The following is a 24,249-nucleotide window of genomic DNA, read 5'->3' on the forward strand; positions in this document are numbered from 1 at the left end:
TAGACATATTGTTGTACTAGAAGAAGAAGAAAACAAGGAAGGCGATATGGCTATTTTGCTCACTTCCTATCTTTCGTAAAAAGTGCTGCTGAATTCCTTTCCACGGGCTTACTGGCCTCTTTTGTGAAGAAACTTTTGACTGTTTTGGTATTGCTTTGTGGGATTCTCTACATATTCTAGTATAAGTCCATTGATGAGCATTTTTATATCCATTCTGTGACTTGCATTTTTACTCTTACTAGTATTTTTTATAAGAAATTAAAATTTTGGGGTCTGTATATGTGTGTGGTGCTGGGGATTGAATCCAGGGCCTCTCACATGTGAGGTGAGTACTCAACCACAAAGCTATATTCTTAGCCCTTTTTAATTTTTTTTTTTTTTTTTTTTTTTTTTTTTGAGACAGGGTCTTGATAAATTGTCCAGATGGTCCTCAATTTGTAATCCTCCCTCAGCCTCCTGAGTAGCACCACCACAGCCTGCCAGGAATTTCTTAATTTTAATGTAAACCATTTTATCAATCATGTCCTTCATTAGTGGGTTTTTTTGTCTTTCCAGAAGCAACCTTAGCCTTCCCTCAGTAAGTAAAAACATGCAATGATTCCTTCTAGAAGGAAGATGTACTATCTTTTTACATGTGAACCTAGAGTTCATCCTGATTTTAGTATGTGATGCAAGGTAGAGATCAAGGTGTATTTTTCTCATGAATATGCATTGGACTAAACAGTGCTTATTGAAAAGGTCATTTCTTCTTTGTGTTGCTCTATAGTGCCACCTTTGTCATGAGCATGTAATGCTGTTTATGTCAAGGGGTTTTTCTTTATCTGTATAAATTTGTGTATGACTTGAAAATTAATTTCTCTTTGATTTAGATTCACTCTCCATTTGGGCCCCTACATAAATTCAACATAGAAACTGTTGGAGGATTTTATTGTTGTCGATAGACCATCAGAGAAGGTCTCCTGGGATTGTATCAATTAGCTTTCGGGATAAAGTATAAATTCCAATTTCTGAATGGATCAATACTTTCTTTAAATTCTTACTCCAGCCAGGGATGGTGGTGCATGCCTGTAATCCCAGCAACTCGGGAGGCTGAGGCAAGAGAATCACAAGTTCAAAGCCAGCCTCAGCAACCTAGCAAGGCCGCGTCTCAAAATAAAATTAATTTTAAAAGGAGGAGGAAGGTTGGGGATGTGGCTCAGTGGTAAAGTACACCTGGGTTCAATCCTTGGTACCAAAAAAAAAAAAAAAAAAAAAAAAAAAAAAAAAAAAAAACTTCATACCTCCTTGCTTGTGGGAAACATGCAAGTGCATCCAGGATGAACAGAAACATGGTTGCCATCTCCTCCAGTCTCCTCCAGGCTCACAAACTTCCCAAAGGCCCAGTTTGTTTATCCTTTGTCATGGATAGTTTCCTGCTACTTTCTTTCTCCTTTGTGCATTCAAAAGAATGTCTCTAGTGCTCTCCTAGAAGTGCTGGACCAAATTTGGGGACATTCAAGCTGAATAGACATATTCCTTTTACACTCTCCAGTGAGAAAATGAGGCCATCAGGACCATGTGCAGAGTTTCCAAGGAGAATCAAACAATTAAAGACAAATGCAAAGAACTTCTAAGAGGTTGAAAGGCCAGTAAACACCTAACTTGATTTAGATTGTCAAAGAGTCAGTTACTCTTGGGCTTACCACACCCCCCAAGTCCCCAAAAGACAAAAATGGCTTATTAGACTATCAGAAAGGGCTAAGTTGAATATCAAAACTCAAGAAGAAAAGTGTGCCAAATTTGAGCAACTTTTACCTGGCGAGTTCAAGTTGGGCAAATTCAGGAAGCCCAAGAGGTTATTAGCAAAACCTTCTAGAATCCAAAAGTCGTTCATTATCCACCTTCCATTTTAACTTGAGCCCTCCACAGCGCCTCCCTCAAAGAAGGGTGGCAAGAAGCAGATGAGATGTTCTGTCATCAGCGAGGTGGTAACCCGAGAGTATTCCGCCAACATTCACAAGTGCATCCAGAGACTGGGCTTAAAAAGTGCCCCTTGGGCACTCAAAGAAATCCAGAAATTTTCCATGAAAGAGGTGGAGACCCCAGATGTACACATCGATACCAGGGTCAACAAAGCTGTCTGGGCCAAAGGAATAAGGAATGTCCCATGTCGTATCTGTGTGCAATTGACAGAAAATGCAGTGAGGATAAAGAATCACCAAGCAAGCTCCTATACCTTCGTTACCTAGGTACTGGTGACCACTTTCAAAATCCTACAGTCAATGTGGGTGAGAACTAACCACCAATTTTCAAATAAAAGTCATATTTTTTAAAAAGTCATTTTTCCAGTAGTAGACACAAATGCAACTGAAATCTCTGGTTAAAAACAAAAGCAGGAAGCTGGGCATGGTGGCAGATGCCTGTAATCCCAGAGGCCACAACAGGAGAATTGCAAGATCAAAGCCAGCTTCAGCAATTTATCAAGGCTCTAAGCAACTCAGCTAGACCCTGTCTCTAAATAAAATACAAAAAAAAAAAAAAAAAAAAAAGAGGACTGGAGATGTGGCTCAGTGATTAAGTGCCCCTGGGATCAACCCCCAGGACCAAAACAAAACAAAAAGCAGGAAACAGTAGGGTTTTCAATATATTTCCCGTTCAGTGCACCCATCTGGATCTATGCTCAATTAACAAGCTCTTCAGATGCTCCCAGTGTAAGTAAACACAGAGCAAAGGCCTCCAACTTGGACGACTTGGACAACATGCTGAGCAGAAGCTCAGGACCTGAATAACAAGATAAGGCAAACCCACAGGTCAGATAGCTGTGGGTAAAGTTCAGGCTAAAGTGGCTGCAATTAGATTTGCTTGACTTGCCTGAGTCTGGAGGACAGGATCAGAGTTCAGGGAGCAGTGCCGAGGGTCCAAGTCCTGCTCATGTTCAGACCGGGCAGAGGACTCAGAGGAAGATGAGACTAGAAGCAGAGCCTCCCCTTTCACCACCATTGCCTCTGTAGCTGCAGCTCCACACACAGATTAGCCAGGAATGTGAACAGAAAAAGGGTTTCTCTGGAAGTAAGTAGATTGACCAGCAACCACTTAAAGAGTTCAGCAGTTGGGGGTTTGGGCTGCACCCTGGCAAGCAAGCAAGTTTGAAAAGTATGGAAGTCCAGGCTGCTCTTCCTGTGATTTAGATTCCATTGATTTAAGCTGAACCCCCAACATAAGTAATTTTTTTTTAAAAGTTACTCAGGTGGTTGTGGGGTGGTGTGTGTGTGTGTGTGTGTGTGTGTGTGCGCGCGCGCGCGTGCACACGCATGTATGTTTTAAACAACAGAACTTTCCTTCTCACCACGGTTCTGGAGGCTGTGAAGTCCAAGATGAAGGCTGCAGCAACTTGGTGTCTGGTGAGGGCCTCCATGATGGCACCTACTCAAGGGATTCTGAGTGAGTGGTGCTGAAGGAGACCCTGAATTAGGTTAAGGACCTTGAGACAGCACTCATCTGTCTCAAGAACGGTTTCCCAGAATGTGGGCCCAGACTTCTGGGGAAGACTTCTCAGTCAGTGATCAAATTCAGAATGAAATGATTAAAAGAAAATAAAATTTATGCAGCAAGGGTCCAGTTGCTCCTAGGTGCTCCCGATGTTCAAGGCTTGGACAAAACATGGTAACCAGATTAAAGTCGTCGAACCTAGTCATTTTTAAAGAGGGTTTTATTATAGTAAAACATCTCATCTTGCAACTGTAATAAACTCAGGATTTGATACCACAGTATGCGGGGTAGGGGTTGTGGCTTGAGCACAAGTTTTATGCTCAACAGAGAGAAGTGGGTATGAATCCTGGCCAGCCCACCATTAGCTTCAGGACCTTAGGGGGTCTCACTCGACTTCTCTGAGCCTGAGTGCCTCAGAGAACTGTTAAAAAAGGGGATAATGATATCTTTTCCTCAGGGGGTTCATAAGGTTGAAACAGGATGGCATATTAAAGCAACTTGTTGGTTAGACTTTTTTTTAATAAATATTCATCTTTATTTCACATTTATGTGGTTCTGAAGATCGAACCCAGTGCCTCATGCATGCTAGGTGAGCACTCTACCAGTGAGCCACAACCCCAGCCCCTGTTGGTTAGACTTGTTGATGTAATTTTGAGTTAAAGATGTTCAGAGAAGGTAGAAAAAAGACAACAGTCATGAGCCCCACGTGGAGTGGGGCTACTGCAGCCTCTTTGGGTGGGAGGCAGTCCTGGCCCAGCCAGACCTGCTTCTCTCTAATGTTCTGCTAAAACCATGGTTCAAATGTTTTCATGCATTTTCTTTGACTGTGGATTAAGCAGCTCTTTCTTGTCCTGTTTTAAAGGTCTGCTACCCTTCTACATGAAGATCCCTACCTAGTAGAGCTTCCACCCCAAGCCAATTCACACAAGACTGTTGGCTAACTTTGGGTGGCTATCCAGGAAGAGTGGTGGGGTCACATGGCACTGAGATGTATAGGGAAGCCCTCTGAGCTTCCCAGATGAGGTCCTAGAGCAGGCAAGTGTCTCGCAGGGCCTGAGAGATACCATGCTAGGCATCCCAACTATCAGGCCCTCATTATAACAGCTGCTGTAACATCAAACTATAGACCTGTTTTTTTGTGCAGCTATGACTTGAAGTTCCCACTAGAGGGCAGGACATTTACACTAAAGATAATGGACTATTTTTTTTTTTTTTACAGGTGAGTGAATTGGATAAATTGTGATGATAATTGCAATAATAAATGGTTATATAACATTTATTGCACACTTTCTAAAGTCCAAGAACTCTACCAGATACTTCACATATATTATTTCATTTATTTATTGCATTCTCTTCTAGCTCTTAACATAAATTGTAGTTATAAAATTGTTAACTTGTTTTTCATTTTTGTCCCCACCACTAGCCTGGAAGTTCTATGAGTATAACATTTATTTTATTCCTTCGTCTATACTTAGTACTGTGCCTTGTAAGAGCTGAATAAGTACTTGCTGAATGAATGAAAGAGTCCCCACTATAAAACCAAGAGTTGGGGACAGTTATTATAGACCATTGTGTTTTGTCATTGGTGAAATTATTTTCAAATTTCACAGTACCTCTCTTTGGGTATTTTAGATAAATTATCACATAATGTTTTCCCCTAATATTCTATCAATAGCTTTCATGTTTTATGTTAGGGAGAAAAAAACCTGTTCTTTCATAGAAAGTGATGAGCATTATTGAATCTAAAATCAGTAAGAACTTCCTCTAGAAGTTGTTCTGTTAATTACCTTGATTATAGGTATTGTATTTACCTAGATGAATTTGTGAACTTCTATTCGATAAAAGCTAATCTCAGGCCAGGCACTGTTCTAAGGATTTTGCATCCTTACAACAGTGCTATTATTGGCCCCATTTTACATATGGGGAAACTGAGGAACAGATAGAGTAAGAAGCTTTTCCTGCATATCACCAGTAGTAAGTGGAACATCCAGAATTCAAACCCAGAAATTCTGGCTGCAGACTCCAGATATATAATCACTACATTGTTTCTAAATTTTACTTACAGATTTTATACAATTTATATACCAAATAATAATTGGATAGGTAATGCTTTGAGTAGGTCACATAAAAACAAATTTGGGAGAATTTGTGTGCATTTTTCACAATCAATTTTTAATCCATCTGAAATAATAGGAATGGGGGATGGGAGTACAAACAGATAAGAAGGTGTCATTTTTTCAATCAAACTCTTTTTAGCCGGGGAGTTATTTTGCCAGTACAAACTATAATCCCCTTTCTTTAAAAAAAAAAAAAAAAAAACAAAAAAACAAAAAAAAAAACCACTCATCAACTAACACAAAAGGCTAGCCTGCCATGGGGCAGAGATCTTGAATTATCAACAGAAAAGCCAAAGCATAGAATGCAGAAATCTTTGTATATCATTGAATTTTCATTCAAGGAAATTTTGCAATGTGCAATGAAAATAACATACAAGAAACGTACAACCCAGCAATTCTACTCCTAGGTGTACATCCCAAAGACTGAAAACAGGTATTCAAACCAAAACCTATCCAGGAGTATTTATAGCAGCACTGTTCACAATGACCAAAAGGTGGAAACAACCCAGCTGTTTATCAATGGGTGAAGGGGGTTTTAAAAAGTGACAATCCATACAATGGAGCATTGCTCAACAATAAAAAGGAATCAAGAACCAATACATACAACCACCTGGAAGAACTTGAAGACATTATGCTGAAGCGAAGCCAGTCACAAAAGGTCACACACTGTACACCCTCATTTATATGAAATACCCAGAAGAGGCAAATCCATAAAAACAGAAAGCAGCTTAGTGATTCCTGGAGACTAGCCATAGAGGGGAAGGGAGAAAGACTGTTTAACTGGTATAAGGTTTCTGTTTGGGATGATGAAAATGTTTTGGAAGAAAATAGAGGCCGCAGTTGAACAACACTATGAATGTACTAGATGCCCCTCAATTGTTCATTTAAAAATGAGTAGAATAATAACTTTTATAGTATTTGAGTTTTACCTTTATTTCAAAAAAAGCTAAAGATGGAACAAATTTAAAAATAAAATTGACCCATGTTTAAGTCTGTCAACTATTCCATTTTCAAGTACAATGAATCCAGCCTACAAAGGCTGCTCCATTCTTAGGTTAAAATATAACGACCAAAGTACTGTCATTTGTTTCAATTGCTCTATTTGCTAAAAGGATAGCAAACGTCAAAGAACTTTCAGAATGAGATACAGATATTCAGCTGGATACAGATAAGATCTCTTTGAACATTATAATAATTGAATGTGATAAGCTTTGTCCCCAAGATCTATAGAGTAATGAGCGCAAAAGGTGTTTGGGGTGAAATCAGTCTGAATTATGCACTATAAAATTCTAGAACATTCTCTTTCTTGGGTGGTACAATTGCTTGGTCATTTAGGAGTTGGGATGGGTGGCTGACACTATGCATTTCTTTCTTCAATACCTGCTATAATTCTTTTATCTTACAAAGGCTGGGAAGCTTTTTATAATTATATTTCCCAGATTTCCTTGCAGCTAGGATAGTGCACACGGTTCAGCTCATCCAACTGGATGCACTTTCGTAAGGTTATGGGTAGATGCAGGATTGGGGCATATCTGTAGGTTTGATTTGTGGCAGAGACACTGTGATATGGGTGCCAGGAGTTGTCCTGGAAGTTTCCCAACTTAGCAGGTGGTTCCTCTGTTCAGTAGTTCCGGTAGCAGTGGTACTGCTCTCATGGTCAGAAACATGCCAGTTACCCATGGCTGTGTAATGGGCCATCCTGAAACACAGGTACTTAGAATGACAATTTATTATGATTTCTCTGGTTCCTCTGCTGTCTGGGCTCAGGTAGGCAGCTCTCCTTGGGGTTTCTAATGAGGTTACATTCTGATGTTGGGTGGGCTGCAGTCACCTGGAGCTCTGCTGGGCTGGATGTCTCCAAGGGCTCACTGACTTTGCAGTGGATGCTGGCAGTTGATGCTGGCTATTGATGGAAGCTGCCCTCTGAGGTTGTTGACTGAAGCAACTACATGCAGCCTCTCCACACTGCTCAGACTGCTCACAATATAGTGTGTAGACTCAAAAAAGGCAAATTATAAGAAGAAGCGTCCCGGGGCTGGGGATGTGGCTCAAGCGGTAGCGCGCTCGCCTAGCATGCGTGCGGCCCGGGTTCGATCCTCAGCACCACATACCAACAAAGATGTTGTGTCCGCCGAGAACTAAAAAATAAATATTAAAAAAAATTCTCTCTCTCTCCTCTCTCCTCTCTCACTCTCTCTTTAAAAAAAAAAAAAGAAGAAGAAGAAGAAGAAGCGTTCCAAAAAGCTGTCAGAAGCCACAGGTCAGAGCTACTCCATATGAATGGATAAAGAGAATGTGGAATATTCCTCAGACAGGAAGAAGAATAAAATTATGTCATTTGCCAATAAATTGGTGGAACTGGAAAATATCATGCTGTGAGATAAGCCAATCCCAAAACACCAAATGCTGAATATTCTCTCTGATTTGTGGATGCTAACCCCAAACAAGGGAGGATGGGGAGGGGAATTATAGAATTTACTGGACTAGATAAAGGGAAGAGGAGTGGGGAGGGGAATAGGAAAGACAGTAGAAGTAATTGGTCAGAACTTTCCTACCCTTGTATCTGTATATATAATCAGGATAACTCCACATCATGTACGTCCACAAGAGTGGGAACTTAAATAAAGTAAGTTACACTTTATGTATGCATAATCTTCCAAAATATCTTCTACTGTCATGTAAAACTAAAAATAAAAAGTGAAAAATGTTGGGGGCTGGGGCTGTAGCTCAGTGGCAGAGCACTTGTCTTGAACATGGGAGGCACTGGGTTTGATCCTCAGCACCACATAAAAAAATACACAAAGTAAAGGCATGCTGTCTGTCTACAACTACAAAAACTTTTAATAAAAAATAAATAAAAATTAAAAAAAAAACAACAAGGAGCTACCCCAGGAATAGCATAGCTTCCGGTCTACCAGACTTTCCTGAGCAGAGATTTTGTTCAGCAAGCCCAGATCCAGGAGGGTAACGGAGGGTCCACCTCATGCTGAGAGAACGGCAAATTCAATGGCAAGAGTTTGTGATGGGAAGCAGTGTTTATGCCAGCCTCATTGTACCCGAAGGTCAGTCCTTTTCCCTGATGCTGGTCTAATAATGAGGACAAGCTTTGGGGGAAAAGTTGTATTGCTCTGTATTTGCTTTGCTAGCAAAGGAGAAAGGCACCGACTGACATCACAGAGGCCATCGTTCTAACGGCCAGGGCGAAGAGAGGGCTTTCCAAGGGGGGACAGATACAGTCAGTGTGGGGGTGCACACCTGTAATCCCAGCCACTCAGGAGGCTAAGGCAGGAGGATCACAAGTCTGAGGCCAGTTAGGGCAACTTAATGAGATCCTTTCTCAAAATAAAAAGTAAAAAGGGCTGGGGGTGTAGATCAGTGGTAGAATACCCTGCTATCTGGGCTCAAGTAGGCAGCTCTCCTTGGAGTCCAACTCCCAGTACCACAGAAAACAAATGAACAAATAAAAGTGAAAAGGGGATACAAAGGCTATTTTTCAAGCATCATTATCAATAGATCTAATTAATATTTAACTCATATCTGAAAGAGCTATTGTTCCAGTTTCCAGGTCCGGAGGTTCTTTACTCTCATGAACAGTGAGGGGGAGGGCAACCAGCTTGGCTTAGGACAGGAAGACTGTTAACCTGTTTCCCTCAGGAGAGAAGAAGAAAAAATGTTTTAAATATCATTTTTAAAATAAGCCACCAGCGGCCGAGCAGCAAGGTTTATATTCAGAGCATAAAGTGGACCCCTGTTACACTTGGAAAAATATGTAAGGATAGAGGCAGAATTATCTGGAAGGCCTGTGTTGCTCTTTCTGCTTTCCCAGTCCTTTATCAGCACCTACTGCCCTGTCTGAAATCTTCTACATCAACGGGCCAGACTGGGATTGGTTGTCTACAACTGGATTCTCATCAGTCTTGGTGGTCCTGACTTCTCTGCTCTGGGCAACAGCATCCTGACATAGTATTCTCTATGTAACTGCAAGAGAGCATTGACATGCTGCAGATCAGCAGCATTTGGAATTTGGAGAGGCCTGGCCTCACGTACCATTGCAGAGCTCCCAGTTCCTCATCTGGAGAACAAGGACGAGAATAACAACACCATGGCACCTGCCTCACAGAACTCTGACGACTAAATGGACAGTGCAAAAGCAATTTTGCCACCATGCCTAACACCTGGAAGGTCATGCTTGATGAAGTCTGTTTTGCTTGTCTGCTCAGCTGGGGCTGCCTCCCCCTTTTGGGGAACTGCTCCACATGGAGGCACAGTGAAATTAAGTAACTGGCCCAAAGTTACCTGCTAGCAGTAGGGAAGGTCGAAGTCTCCATAGTCCATGGTCTTGACTCTTACATTACACCCTGTTTAAGCTAAGAATTGAAAGTGGTTTCAAAGAAGCAAGGACAGAGGTGCCTGCTTCCAAGGTTGGGGATGCAGTGCCGATAGAGCTGGAGGTGAAGGTAAGTAGAAGAGTGTTCTAGAAGACAGAGAGCAGCACATACCAGAGCTCCAAGGAGGAAAGACACCGAGGGCATTCAGTAAAACAAGAGAAGGCCAAAGTGCCCAGAGAGCTTGCTCCCCTCGTTCCCATCATGGCACACTTAGGAAAGGATGTAATTTGTGGGGCCACTAAAGTAAATGGATGAGCTGTTTGCAGCAGAATGCATCTGTCCCAGGGTCTGTGGGTCTCCATCTTGGGCCTATCGATAATCTGCTTGTAAGAAAACTTGAAATTTGGGGAAACTTGACCCAGAGACTGGAGAGTGAGGGAGCCCAGGGCAGGCCCAACCTCATGGGCCACAAGAAGGATTTGAACACTAGCTTAAGCGGATTGAGAAGCCACCGAAGGATCTGAACCAGGGGAAGCCACGAGGTTCAATTTGTTTTGTGCCTTTGGGGGAATACTAATCACTGCAAGGAGAATGGACGGGGAAGGACAGGAGGGGAAGCAGGGAGGACCGTTAAGAGGCTGTGTCTGTGTCTTAGAAATGATGACAGCAGAGACTGGGTTGGTGGTGGAGGAGGTGGAGACAGGTGTATGGAAACAAGATATTTCTAGAGCTAGAATCTCTACAGCTTAGAAGTGGATTTCATGTAAAAAATGAAGGAGAAAAGATAGTGACATTGCTTCTCCCCCAGGGTCCTCATGGGGAATTAAATTTGACTTCGTCATGTTCCTCTAAAAGTTAAACATACAGCACCATGATCCAGGACTTCCAACAAAATTGAAATGAGGGACTCAAATAAATAAGCAGACACCAATCTTCATAGCAGCATTCACATACCAAAATGGTAGAAGCAACTTAGTCATCCACAGATGAATAGACAAATAAAATGTGATGTGTCCTTACAATGGGAAATTATCCCACTATGAAAAGGAATGAAATTATGATACATGCTACCACAGGTAAGGACCTCGAAGACATCACACTAAGTGAAATAATCCAAACACCACACACACACACACACTAAAACAAACACTGAATGATTCTTCCCATATGAAGTCCCTAAAATAGACGAAATTGTAGATACAGAAAGTATACCAGAGGTTAGCAGGCCTTCATTGAAATGGTAATGGGGAAGTCTATTAATTAATGAGTATAGAATTTCCATCTGGGATGTTGAAAATGCTCTGGAAATGGAGAGTGGTGATTGTTGCACAACATTGTGAATATACTTAGTGCCATTGAATTGTACACTTAAAAATAGTTAACAAGAGTAAATTTGGGGTTATGCATATTTTATCATAATAAAAATTTTTGAATATGCACAGAGCGATTAGTACCTACTTGGTCCATTGCAGTTTGGGCTCAGGAAATGTAACTGTTTTCGTAGGTCTTGTCTACTTTCTCCTTTTTCAGAGGAATCTCCCTTACTCTATAAGACTGAGAACTTGGATTTTGTAAGTTTGACCTGGAACACTTCTTGATACCCGAGTCCTTCTCCTTCGCACCTGGCTCTCCTATGTACACTGCCTGTTACCATACAGACCCCCAAATTACAGTCCACTCCACAGGATGAGGTCCCCTTCACTGGAACCACAGAGAAGACTTCCTTTCCTTACCAACCTGCCCTGTGGGTTTGTCCAAGCCTACCTCACTAGCTGTAGGGGTGGGATTACCTCAGAATGAAATTATTGTAGGAAGAGGAAAAGCTAAGAATCCAAGAAACTTAAGCACTCCTGGAGTCACCAGTAAAAAGAAACCCAAGCTGAAGTCCTTCACAAGGGCAGGAGTCTCTCCTGCCTGCCCCCGCTGATCACCTGGCCCTCCAAAATTTTGGCTCTCAAACCAACTCCCCTGAGGGTTTTCTCTTCAAGTCTCTGAATCTCCACCCACCAACGCTGACCTTTGTGTGGCAGAATCTCCAGTGAAAGTGCTTTCTCAGGAGTGGTGCCCCAGGGGTGAATGGCATCTGTCACCACCCAGGGTTCATTGAGCAGCTGGATCCCTTGCACCCAGTGGTCTTGGGTCCTCTAGGTCCAATTTGCACTACCATAAGCTCCAGCAAGAGCCATGGGAAGAGTTGGGTTCCTTTCATGAGCCAGCCTGCTAGATGAAGCACGTGACTCTTTTTCACTCAGACATCATGTAGCAGGTAAAATATAAATACATATAGAATCAGCGACAAAACTTCTGAAACGGAAATGAGGAAAAACACTCCATTCACAATATCCTCAAAAAAAATAAAATACTTGGGAATCAACCTAACAAAAGAGGTGAAAGATTTATACAATGAAAACTACAGAACCCTAAAGAGAGAAATTGAAGAAGATCTTAGAAGATGGAAAAATATACCCTGTTCATGGATAGGCAGAACTAACATCATCAAAATGGCGATATTACCAAAAGTTCTCTATAGGTTTAATGCAATGCCAATCAAAATCCCAACGGCATTTCTTGTAGAAATAGATAAAGCAATCATGAAATTCATATGGAAAAATAAAAGACCCAGAATAGCAAAAGCAATTCTAAGAAGGAAATGTGAATCAGGCGGTATAGCGATACCAGATTTCAAACTATATTACAGAGCAATAGTGACAAAAACAGCATGGTACTGGTACCAAAACAGGCGGGTGGACCAATGGTACAGAATAGAGGACACAGAGACTAATACACAAAGTTACAACTATCTTATATTTGATAAAGGGGCTAAAAGCATGCAATGGAGGAAGGATAGCATCTTCAACAAATGGTGTTGGGAAAACTGGAAATCCATATGCAACAAAATGAAACTGAATCCCTTTCTCTCGCCATGCACAAAAGTTAACTCAAAATGGATCAAGGAGCTTGATATCAAATCAGAGACTCTGCGTCTGATAGAAGAAAAAGTTGGCTCCGATCTACATATTGTGGGGTCGGGCTCCAAATTCCTTAATAGGACACCCATAGCCCAAGAGTTAATAACAAGAATCAACAAATGGGACTTACTTAAACTAAAAAGCTTTTTCTCAGCAAGAGAAACAATAAGAGAGGTAAATAGGGAGCCTACATCCTGGGAACAAATTTTTACTCCTCACACTTCAGATAGAGCCCTAATATCCAGAGTATACAAAGAACTCAAAAAATTAGACAATAAGATAACAAATAACCCAGTCAACAAATGGGCCAAGGACCTGAACAGACACTTCTCAGAGGAGGACATACAATCAATCAACAAGTACATGAAAAAATGCTCTCCATCTCTAGCAGTCAGAGAAATGCAAATCAAAACCACCCTAAGATACCATCTCACTCCAGTAAGATTGCCAGCCACTATGAAGCCAAACAACAACAAGTGCTGGCGAGGATGTGGAGAAAAGGGTACAATTGTACATTGTTGGTGGGACTGCAAATTGGTGCGGCCAATTTGGAAAGCAGTATGGAGATTCCTGGGAAAACTGGGAATGGAACCACCATTTGACCCTGCTATTGCCCTTCTTGGACTATTCCCTTAAGAAATATTATTGCCCAAGACATATGTGAAAAAACCTTCACCTATCAAAGCAATTAAAAAAAAAAAGTAGCACTATCTTAACCTACCAATTTAGCAAAAGGTTTTTGGAAAAGTATTGATTGGGAGAGAGTAAGGTAATGTATCAATTCTGTAGAAAAATTTGATAATATGAAATAAAATTTTAAAAATATGTATGATATGTGATTCAGAAAGTCCTACTAAAAAAATGTATCCTTAAGGAAATAATAACAAATACATTAAAAGGATTCAGGCACAGAGGAATATACACCTACCACCCCAATACAAAAATTCCAAAGATTTTGAGCATCAACATTAAGATATATGTAGAAAATTCCACACCAATTCCACACCTGACCTCACGTGACAGGTTGCAGTCAGAACACAGGTACAGTTAAAAAAAAATTGTACATTATTACCTTCTGGCTATATGTTAAAGGTGTATATGAAACAGAAAATAAATTTCTTATTTAGGGTTGGGTGTCACCCCCAAGATAACACAATACACACATGCAAATATTCTAAAAACCCCAAAAATCTGAAATCTAAAACTCTCTTTGGTCATAGCATTCTGGACACTCAACCTGCATTATTTTAGCAAAACTTAAAAGAGCATGCTACAGGGATACTGCCACATCGATGTTCATAGCAGCACAATCCACAATAGCTAGACTGTGGAACCAACCCAGATGCCCTTCAATAGATGAATGGATAAAAAAATGTGGCATTTATACACCATGGAATATTACGCAGCACTAAAAAATGACAAAATCATGGAATTTGCAGGGAAATGGATGGCACTAGAGCAGATTATGCTTAGTGAAGCTAGCCAATCCCTAAAAAACAAATACCAAATGTCTTCTTTGATATAATGAGAGCAACTATGAACAGAGCAGGGAGGAAGAGCAGGAAGAAAAGATTAACATTAAACAGAGACATGAGATGGGAGGGAAAGGGAGAGAAAAGGGAAATTGCATGGAAATGAAGGGAGACCCTCATTGCTATACAAAATTACATATAAGAGGTTGTGAGGGGAATGGGAAAATAAACAAGGAGAGAAATGAATTACAGTAGATGGGGTAGAGAGAGAAGATTGGAGGGGAGGGGAGGGGGATAGTAGGGGATAGGAAAGGTAGGAGAATACAACAATTACTAATAGGGCATTATGTAAAATTGTGGATGTGTAACCAACGTGATTCTGCAATCTGCATTTGGGGTAAAACTGGGGGTTCATAACCCACTTCAATCTAATGTATGAAATATGATATGTCAAGAGCTTTGTAATGTTGTGAACAACCAATAAAAAAATACATATAGAAAGAAAAGATTTCCTCAAATAACACAGTATTTCATTCCTACTCCAAAATCTTGAACCCTGAGCATCCTTGTAGTTTACTTCCTGCTTCCCTGGGGGGTCTACCTGGGGGGTCTACCACCCTGTGGTGGCAGTGGTCACTGTCATTTTCCAGCAAGGGCTCCGGCCTCAATCATATTTTTAAATTATTTCTAAAGACTCTTCAGGGTGGGATACCATTGCCGTTTCCCCCACACTATCATTACTGTTATCACAAAGGACAAGGAAAGGCAGGCTTATTCAATAAGTGGTACTATGACAATTGATGATTATTTGAAGGAAAAGAAGAGCTAGATTCTTGCCTTATACCTAACACTCTACCAATAAAATCAATTTCAAAAGGATTAAAGATATTGATATTAAAACAGAGAAACCATATGAACTAAAAAAAAAAGGAACTTGTGAATGTCCTTCAGTGGTAGAACATTTGCCTAAAATGTACAAGGCCCTACATTTGATCCGCAGCACTGCAAAATGATAATGATAATATTAGAATAGCAGCCTCTACCTAATTCTCATGGAAATGACAAACACAATGAAAAGACAAAAACTGTTAATACCAAAAGATAAGTGCTGACAGAAAATGCTAAAGTACAGTAGAAATTGAGCCCAATTTTACGGCAGGTGCAGCTGGACCAGCAGGGAAAGGTCCCATGTTCAGGTGGAGAGACCCAGTGATAAAAAGAGATGAAGCAGCTTTGGCCATCTCCCACTACCTATTCCTTATCCAGGGACCCAGGAACCCAGAAAAAAAAATGGGTAAATATAGACCTAGGGAACCAGAAAAGTAGGGCAGTGGAGAACTTTAGAAATATACCAATCTTCCAGCCAGGCACAGTGGTGCATGCCTGTGATCTCAGAGGCTGTGGAGGCTGAGACAGGAGGATTGCAAGTTCAAAGCCAGCCTCAGCAATGGTGAGGCACTAAGCAACTCAGTGAGACCCTGTCTCTAAATAAAATACAAAATAGGGCTGGGGATGTGGCTCAGGGGTCAAGTGCCCCTGAGTACAATCCCCAGTACCCTCCCCCCCCAAAAAAAAAATATACCAACATTCTCCTCTCAGATTAATTGAATTCTTCCAATATTCTCTCCTCGGACTAATTGAATCAGAATATTCAGAGGAGGCAGTTGAGCAGTGGAGTTTTTACCATGTAGCCAGGCGGATGACGAACCATGCACACAAAGAGCTCAGATGCTCTTCCATAGGGCAGGTAGGGAGACCAGGAGATTGTCCTGGGCCATTCTGACCACCTTTACAGTCTGGGAAGCTCCTCCTCAGTGTTTCTCCTATCATTGTGCTACACTTTTTTTAGTTTCCAACTTTTCCTTCTTACTTCTTAAATACTGGTCTTCTCCAGCATGTGGTCTCTTAAAATATCCTCAGTTAAAAACCTCATCCAATTCCAAGCCTTCAGTTGGCACATCAAACAGAAGACTTCCATCCCTAGGAGGTAGAGTGGGTATTTTCTCCTCCGGAGCCCTCTTCCAAGAGCTCACACCTCCACCATTGAGGGAGTGCTGTTCAACGCAAGCTGGGATACTAGGAAGGGGCCTTAACTTTCTTTAAGACACATCATAACACAGAGGGTATGTTAAAAGTCATCTTGGAGAAGACCCGTCCATCCTGAAACATTCACCCTTCCTCAAATAGTTCAAATATTATCATGAACCAGGGCCCAAGAGAAAGAAGTTAGACCTGGGAAAAGAGAGGAGAAAGATAAATCAGGAGAACATGAACTTGAAACTAGTGGGGACACCAAGAAGAAAAAAGAAAAGAACCCATATCTTGATTTTATGTGTACCTGACTCATGGTAGAAGTTTTGCAACATTTTCACAAATAATGACATCTGCATTTCCGGCTCAGGTCTTTCTATCAAGTGTCCAACACCCTCCAGATGACCATAGGCACCTCAAATATCCCATCTAAAACAAATCCCCTTCTTCTTGCTTCCCCTAACCTGCTCCTCCCCTGAGCCTATCTCCGTGAAGGGACTGTCATCCTTCTACCTAACATGAGCCAAATTGTGTCCTCCTGGCTCACATGTCCTCCTGGAATCTCACAGCATGACCTTATTTGGAAATAAGTTCATTGTAAATTTCATTAGTTCTAAATTAAGATGAGGTCATTAAGTTGGGCCCTAATCCAATGACTGGTGACCTTATAAAAAGGAGAAATTGGGACACTAAGACACGCAGGGAGAACATCATGTGAAGACAAAGATCAGGTGATTCTTTTATAAGTCAACAACCCCCAAGGACTGGCAGTCCACCACCTGAAGTAGGAGACACAGAACAGAGTCTCCCTCCCAGCCCCCAGAAGGAACTGAACCTGCTGACGCCTTGATCTTAGACTTGTAGCCTCCAGAACTGTGGGACAAAAAGAAAAATCTATTGCTAAAGCCACCCAGGTTGTGGGCCTTTGTTATGACAGCCCCAGGAAACAAATATGTCATCCAATGAAGATTTGCCCTCCATCTCACCGGTCCCTGCTGGATCCTGTCTGTCTCATCTCTGAACACGAAAGTGTCCTGTTCCCTTTGCCTTGTCTCTGCAAGGATATTGGGTAACTGGCAATCTGTGAGCATCATATTAGAAGAAGACAGAAAAGGACTTAGTTGACCGAGTGGAACAGGATAGGTCACAGCTGAGGTAACACAGAGGGGCCATCTGGCATTCGAAGAGGATGTAGAGATGGTGGAGCTGGCAAGCAGAGCGGGAGGTGGCACCTGGCTGTGGGTGAGAGAAACACCAATGTACTGCTTGGTTGGCAAATACCAAGACCACAGAGGCTGCATCGAATGTCAAAGGGGCGGGGCTGGCTCAAGGCCAGGGCTCCCCTAGGCTCTGTCCCATGGCAGACTTTGGGGCTGGGCTTTTGCCCAGGGTGTGTGTCAGGATCTGACATGAGATCTTACGTTGGTCTTTGCTGTGAATTCCCCTAATACACGGCCACAGTGCAGCATCTCCAGCACCAGCTCTGTGGGGCTGCTGCCGAGTTGCTTTTTTATTTTTAATTTTATTTATTTATTTATTTTTGGTACCGGGGATTGAACTCAGAGTCACTCGACCACTGAGCCACATCCTCAGCCCTATTTTGTATTTTATTTAGAGACAGAGTCTCCCTGAGTTGCCTCGATGTTGCTGAGGCTGGCTTCGAACTCCCGATCCTCCGGCCTCAGCCTCCAGAGCAGGTGGGATTACAGGAGTGCACCATTGCGCCTGGTGTGGTGTTGCTTTTGACAGCTGCAAACGAAGCCAGCAGGTTTTGATGAGCCAACAAAACCTGTGTCCAGCCCGAGGTGTGTGAGCTGGGCAGGCACCTGTGTTCCTCAGTTCAGGCTCCAGCGCTGCAAGAAATGGGGGAGCTCCCCATAGCTCTTGGAATTGGATTCTAAACTTCAGGATCAAGCAGTGGAGGACTTGGAGTAAGAGACCTCCTGGGCCTCACAGAGGACCCCAGCAGCTGTGCCTGCCTTTCCCTTCATCCCCCACCCCTCGTCCCTGCTTCCCGCCCGCACCATCTTCCTGCTCTTCTCTCGCCCCATCAGTCCCTCCTTGTCACCATCACCTCCTTCCTCCTCCCCTTTCCTTGTCCCCTCTCCAAATCTTCCTTCTCACTAGGACTTCTCTTTCTCCTCTTTCTTCCCACCTCCAACCTCCCTCCCTTCAGTTTTTCCCCCTCTCTACCTTTCCCTTCCCTTCATTTCTCTCCTCCCCTTTCTCCTTCCACCTTCTCTCCTCACTTCCTGCTCTGCTCTCCACCCTCCCTTTGCACCCTCCGCCCACCTCTGCCTATCCCCCTCCCTCTCTCCCCCTCCCCTTCCCCCTGCCTCACCCCTCAGTGTTTGTTTTTCTCCAGGATCCGGATGAAGGGATTGGCCTGCCCGTGGCCTGCCCTGCTCGGCTTTGGGCACCCGGGGTCCTGCTTCATGGCTGAAGGCTCCTCCTGCACTCAGGCCCCAGGGCAAGGACCCCCTATCAGCATCCAGCTCCTGCGAGCCCAGTATGAAGGCCTGAAGAGGCAGCAGAGGAACCAGATCCACCTCCTGGTGCTCCCCAAAGGTAAAGCTGGGCAAGTGCTGGGGGAGGAGGACTTGTCTGTGGGCAAAATGGAGGGCAGGGCCCTGCTCTGCCAGTCTCTTACTGGAGAACAGCAGAGTCAGACCCAGATCAGGGGAGACCTGAGCAGGACAGCTCCACACCATCTTCCCCCAGGCCAAGTAAGCCAAGGGCCTCAGCCAGGCATCTGACCAGTAGAGCAGTTCCTGGCCTGTGCACCTAGGTACTGAGCTTGCTAGACTGGTCAGCCTGGTGAACCAGGTGTGCCCCCTTGCTCAGCCAGCTGGGGTGACAGACACTCTGCTTCCTGCCTGAATTTAACAGAGGTACCAACTGCAGACCCAAGAAACTGGCTCTGGAGAAAGAAGACATGGTATTCCCACAATCCTGGGCCAGAGGAAGTACAGGACTCGGGGTCCATGAAGCACCCCAGGCTCATCTAGCCTCAAACAGCAGCCAGGACAGTATGATCAGGCACAAAGCCCCCTCCTCATGGGGAGACCCCCAGCCCCTTTAGGAACTCAGATTTCATTCCAGGATGAAGTTAAGGACACAGAGGCTCAGAAAGTAAGTAGTTGACAAATCCCAGCCCTTCATCCTCCAACAGAGTGGAACAGGCCAAGGGAGGAGGGAAGAGCCTCTGAAAGGTCAAAGTCATACCCTCAGAGTTTCTGCAGGTATTAGTTCAGTTCAGTGAGGAGAAAGAAAGGAGAGCAAAACAAAGCTGCTGTGGTCTCCCTTGTGTCAAGTCAGCCTAAGAAGGAATCAGGGCCCAGAGGGACCCCACTGTCCAGGGCAGGAAGTGCCCTTCAAAAGAAGGCTCTCCAAAAGGCCACCAAAGGAAAGTTTGGGAGACAAATAGGGCACTTCTGAACGGAAGGAGCCCAGCTCTCACTACTCGGGCTGTTGCCAACCAGTGGGATCCATCTGGATGGAACTGGCATAGCCAAAGGCCCCACCTCAGCAGGGCATAAGCTGCAAAATTCTAATACCCTATCCCACTCTCAGGAGTATACCTTCAGGCATTCAGCAGACATTTACTAAATTACACCCACATGCAATGAAAACCGTGTTTAACACAACTGCAATTCAGACTCACAAATCCAATTACTTAAGGGCATGATTCAAAAATATTAAAAAAATACCTCATACTTGTCATTTCCCATAGAATCCACCATCCCCGGCCCCACCCTCCCTGATGGTCCTTTCTCCTGCACTTGGTAACAGTGCTTCCTTTTCCAACATGACCATGTGATACTTCATGGCAGGTTAATGCAAAGAGTACTCAGGTCCCCCAGGCAGATCAGGGTCTCTCAGGACACTTGTAGCAGTTTGTGGTGCTACAACCTTTATGTAATTGTGACAGGTAGCATGCTATATAATGAAGTGGCGGTCATGCATGAGGTCTTAGAGCAGAGCCCAAGTTTGCCATTCCCAGTCCCCTGCAGACCCAAACAAAACAGATTTAAAGAACAAAAATGGTATGAAATTATTCTATGTTCTTCAATTGCCTTAATTCTTTTTTGCTTGGACAGAGCAGAAGCAGCACTATTTCGAAAGTATGGGGGAAATTGCAACAAAGGTTCTGCTCTGGGGTCAAGTCCAGGGGTTTGGCTATGCTACATTCTCTCCTTTGTCCACTTTGGACTGCAGGCTGGGACGGACAGTTCAGCAGGTCCTCCTCTGGAGACCTGCCTATCTATCGTGGGCTCTTTCCTGCTGGAGACCAGTTCCTAGCTTCTCCCATTATATCCCCGTCCTTCCTTGTTCTCCCATAAGCACATAGGCTTCAGAATATCTGTAAAGGTTTTCGTGCTTGTCACTTTAAGAATATAGTGCAGCTGCTGCCTGGCTCAGTAGTGCATGCCTGTAATCCCAGAGGCTCAGGGGACTGAGGCAGGATGTCGTGAGTTCAAAGCCAGCCTCAGCAGTGTAGCCAGTCTCAGCAGTGGGGAGGCACTAAGCAACTCAGTGAGACCTTGTCTCTAAATAGAATTCTGTAGGCAGGACTGTGGCTTCTCTAGAGATGGACGCCTTTGATCTTCTGTTCCTTCCATTTCTTTGGGACTCCTAGAATCGGGGCTCAAGGGTCTCCTTCTGATTTTTCTTCCTCCAACACAATCTCCTCCCCGCTCTTGCTGTGTACTTTGTCACCTTTGGTGCCTCTTTAACGTAAGAGGAGCCAGGACACTCAAGAAAACTTGACTGACATCTCAGAGGACCCCCAGACCAGTCACTGACTAGCTTTCTATAAGAAAATGCCTTTCTGCCATCCCTTCAACCCCCATGGCCACTGAGAGTTCACAAGGAATTACCATTTTCAACAAAATGGTGGGGGGAAAAAGTAATAGTGGCCAGGTGTGGTGGTGCATGCCTGTAATTCCAGCAGCTCAGGAGGACGAGGCAGGAGGATCAGGAGTTCAAAGCCAGCCTCAGCAATTTATCAAGGCTCTAAGCAGCTCACTGAGACCCTGTCTGTAAATAAAATACAAAAACAGGCTGGGGATGTGGCTCAGTGTTTAAGTGCCCGTGGGTTCAATCCCTGGTAACTGCCCCTCAAAAAAGTAATAGTAATATTCCCGAGAAAGAAGGGAGACATCAGCCTGCATCTTCACCTCTGAAACCAGTTTGGAAAAGCAAAGCTGCTCAGGTGTCTTCCCCAAACAGTGTCTGTAGTCTAGGAGAAGGACAATGGCCAGTTCTCTACAAGGAGGTGCTTCAGAACACGGCTCCTCCTTCCTCTGTAAACTCATTATCAGAATCTCAGGAAAGATACAAACCCCATAAATTTCTATCAGACATGGTGGTACACACCTGTGACACCAGCTACTTGGGATGCTGATGCAGGAGGATCACAAGTTCAAGGCTAGCCTGGGCAACTTAGTGAGACTCTAACTCATATAAAAAGGACTGGGTTGTAGCTCAGCGGTAGAGTACTTGTCTAGCAAGTACAAGGCCCTAGATTTGATCCCTAGCACTGTAAAAAATACAAAAATAAATAGAAATAACCTTTTCCCCTGGAGAGTGTAAATGTATCTACATGCATGTGAGTGTGTGAGTCAGTGTGCTGCTACTATGACAAAATGCCTGAGAAAATCAACTTAAAAGGAGGAAAGACTTATTTTGGCTCACAGTTTCATCGGTTCAATCCACAGTCATTGCTTTGGACCTGTGGCAATATAGTACATCATGATGAAAGTGTGTGGTGGAAAAGGTTACTCACTTAATGGTAGCTGGTAAGCCAAAAGAGAGAAAGAGGCTGCTGCCCCAGTAGTCCCTTCAAGGGCAGCCCAATGGCCCAACTTCCTTCCTTTAAAAGTGCTTCACCTTTTAAAGATTCCACCACCTTCCGATAGCACCACATGTTGGGAGCCAACCCTCTAACACAGGGACATGTGGAGGACACTCCAAAGCCATATGTGTTATCTCTTGCTCCTACCGTTTTTCTGACCTCAAATGCTGATTCCCATCTCTTCCCAGAGCTCACACCCTTCAATTTTAACCCTCCACTATGCTTGAATTTTTCCATAATTAATTTGCTTATTGTCTTTCTGCTTTTCAAGGACAAATCCAGATGAAGATGTGGGTTTTTTTCTCAATGTTCCCTGATATATTCCTGGGACCTAGAAAAAATGAGGCCTGGCACATATTCAGTCCTCAATGACTATTTATTGAATAACAATGTAATTGTATGTGAGTATGTGTGCCTTGGGTGGGGGTTCATGTGTGCCTGAGCAAGGGGGACCATGTGTGTCTCTGTGTATCTGCACACGTGCACTGGACATTCTGGGTATGGCCTTTCTTTATCCTGAAAGCTCTGAGCCCCCTAAATGAGAGAGCTGCCTGTGTATCTTCCTTTGACGGCGCTGTTGACGCCTTCTTTTCTCAGGAGGACACACACATAATTCTGCTGAATCCATGATCAGTCCTGTTTGGATTAACAAGGAGCCAAGGAGCTCCCTCTCCCTGGAAGAGGCAGATCCTGAGGTGGAGGGGGTCCTGGAAGAAGCCGACCGAAGCGGTCTTCAGACTCCTGAGTCTCCATGGCACACGCACCTAGAGATGCATCGCTTAGTCCAAACCTTCCACCATGAAACCAGCCAAGTGAAGCCCAAGGGCCAGCCTGTGGGGTCTGACCAAAGGCTCCAACCAGAAGGAGACCCACACTTGTTTGAAAACAGTCACCCGACTCTGCAAGGAACCAAACTCCCAGAGACAGCCCAGGGTCAATGTCAGGTGGGCGGTTCCCCAACAAAGATCGTGGGACCCAGCTTAAAAACCGACATTCAGTTTCTTCCTTCCATAAAGGACTCCCACAGGTCCGGCAGACCTGCTTACTATCCGTTTCCCCGGAGGAAAACTCCCAGGATTTCCGAAGCTGCCCGGAACCTGGGCTTATATGGCCCAACCTGAAGTTTTCTGCTGAGCCACAGATCTGTCTCATCAGAAAGCCAGCAAGGCAGAGCCTCTAGCTCCCAGCAACAGCTGGACTATCCCAAATGTAAGAACTGCGGGAAATGAACTTCATAGTGGGAACATGAATGATCTTGACCTTCAAAACACCAAGAGGTCAGATTGCTCACCATTTAGGATCAGACAGTTGGATCAAGCATCTGCTTCTGTAAGAAGAGTTCACTATGGTGCCCTGGATGTCCATTCTTTGGGGGATCTAGTAGGACACCCTGAAAAAGGAGAATTCTGAAACAGAGTGGGGACTTTAGCCAATGGAGTACCCGAGTATTGCCCAGGGCTCAAGGGGCATAGACAATCTTGTTTTCAATATTTTCTGACTCCTCCCTCAATATATTCTGAATAATACGAGTCTGAGCATTCAGAACCTTTTCCTGACTGCTATATCTTGGGGGCCGTGTCACTTAGAAGTCATTACACCCATTTGTAGCAACCACACCATTTCATTTGTAGTCTCCCATAGGATATGGTCACCCTGAGTAAACAGGGTCAGATCAGAGCCAAACTGACTATTTTGTGTGTTTAAGGGGTCCTTAGATGGCCATCTGTCACCTGTCACTGAGACATGCCAGCCTCGTCACAGACTAATCTCCTTCCACCCTTTCCTCTCTTCCTTTTTTCATCTTTCTCTCTTCTCTCCCTGCAAATTAACTGCATATTAAAGACTTCCAATTATTGAAAATATATAGTTATAGAAGACTGAGAAAAAACAAAAAAAAATGAATACTCTTTCTTGGAAAATTTTTCCACAGTCTGCCCCATTTTTAGCTTAACTTGGATCCCTCATGTCCTTCCTTAGGTCCAATACATGTTTTTAAACCTAAGAGTC

The 24,249-nt window shown here is 43.6% G+C and overlaps 1 protein-coding gene across 1 annotated transcript; it reads left to right on the forward strand.

The window, feature by feature from the left end:
- Nucleotides 1–18,757: 18,757 nt before the first annotated feature.
- Nucleotides 18,758–23,363, forward strand: LOC308641471 (uncharacterized protein C9orf152; the record flags this gene model as incomplete). Its single annotated transcript, XM_081280176.1, has 2 exons — nucleotides 18,758–18,953; nucleotides 22,840–23,363. 2 exons carry the CDS (start codon nucleotides 18,758–18,760, stop codon nucleotides 23,361–23,363), a joined length of 720 nt encoding a protein of 239 aa, XP_081136302.1.
- Between the last annotated feature and the right edge of the window lie 886 nt (nucleotides 23,364–24,249).

Source organism: Spermophilus citellus, assembly GCF_964194105.1.
Source record: "Spermophilus citellus genome assembly, chromosome: 2".
In the NCBI taxonomy this organism is placed as follows: Eukaryota; Metazoa; Chordata; class Mammalia; order Rodentia; family Sciuridae; genus Spermophilus; species Spermophilus citellus.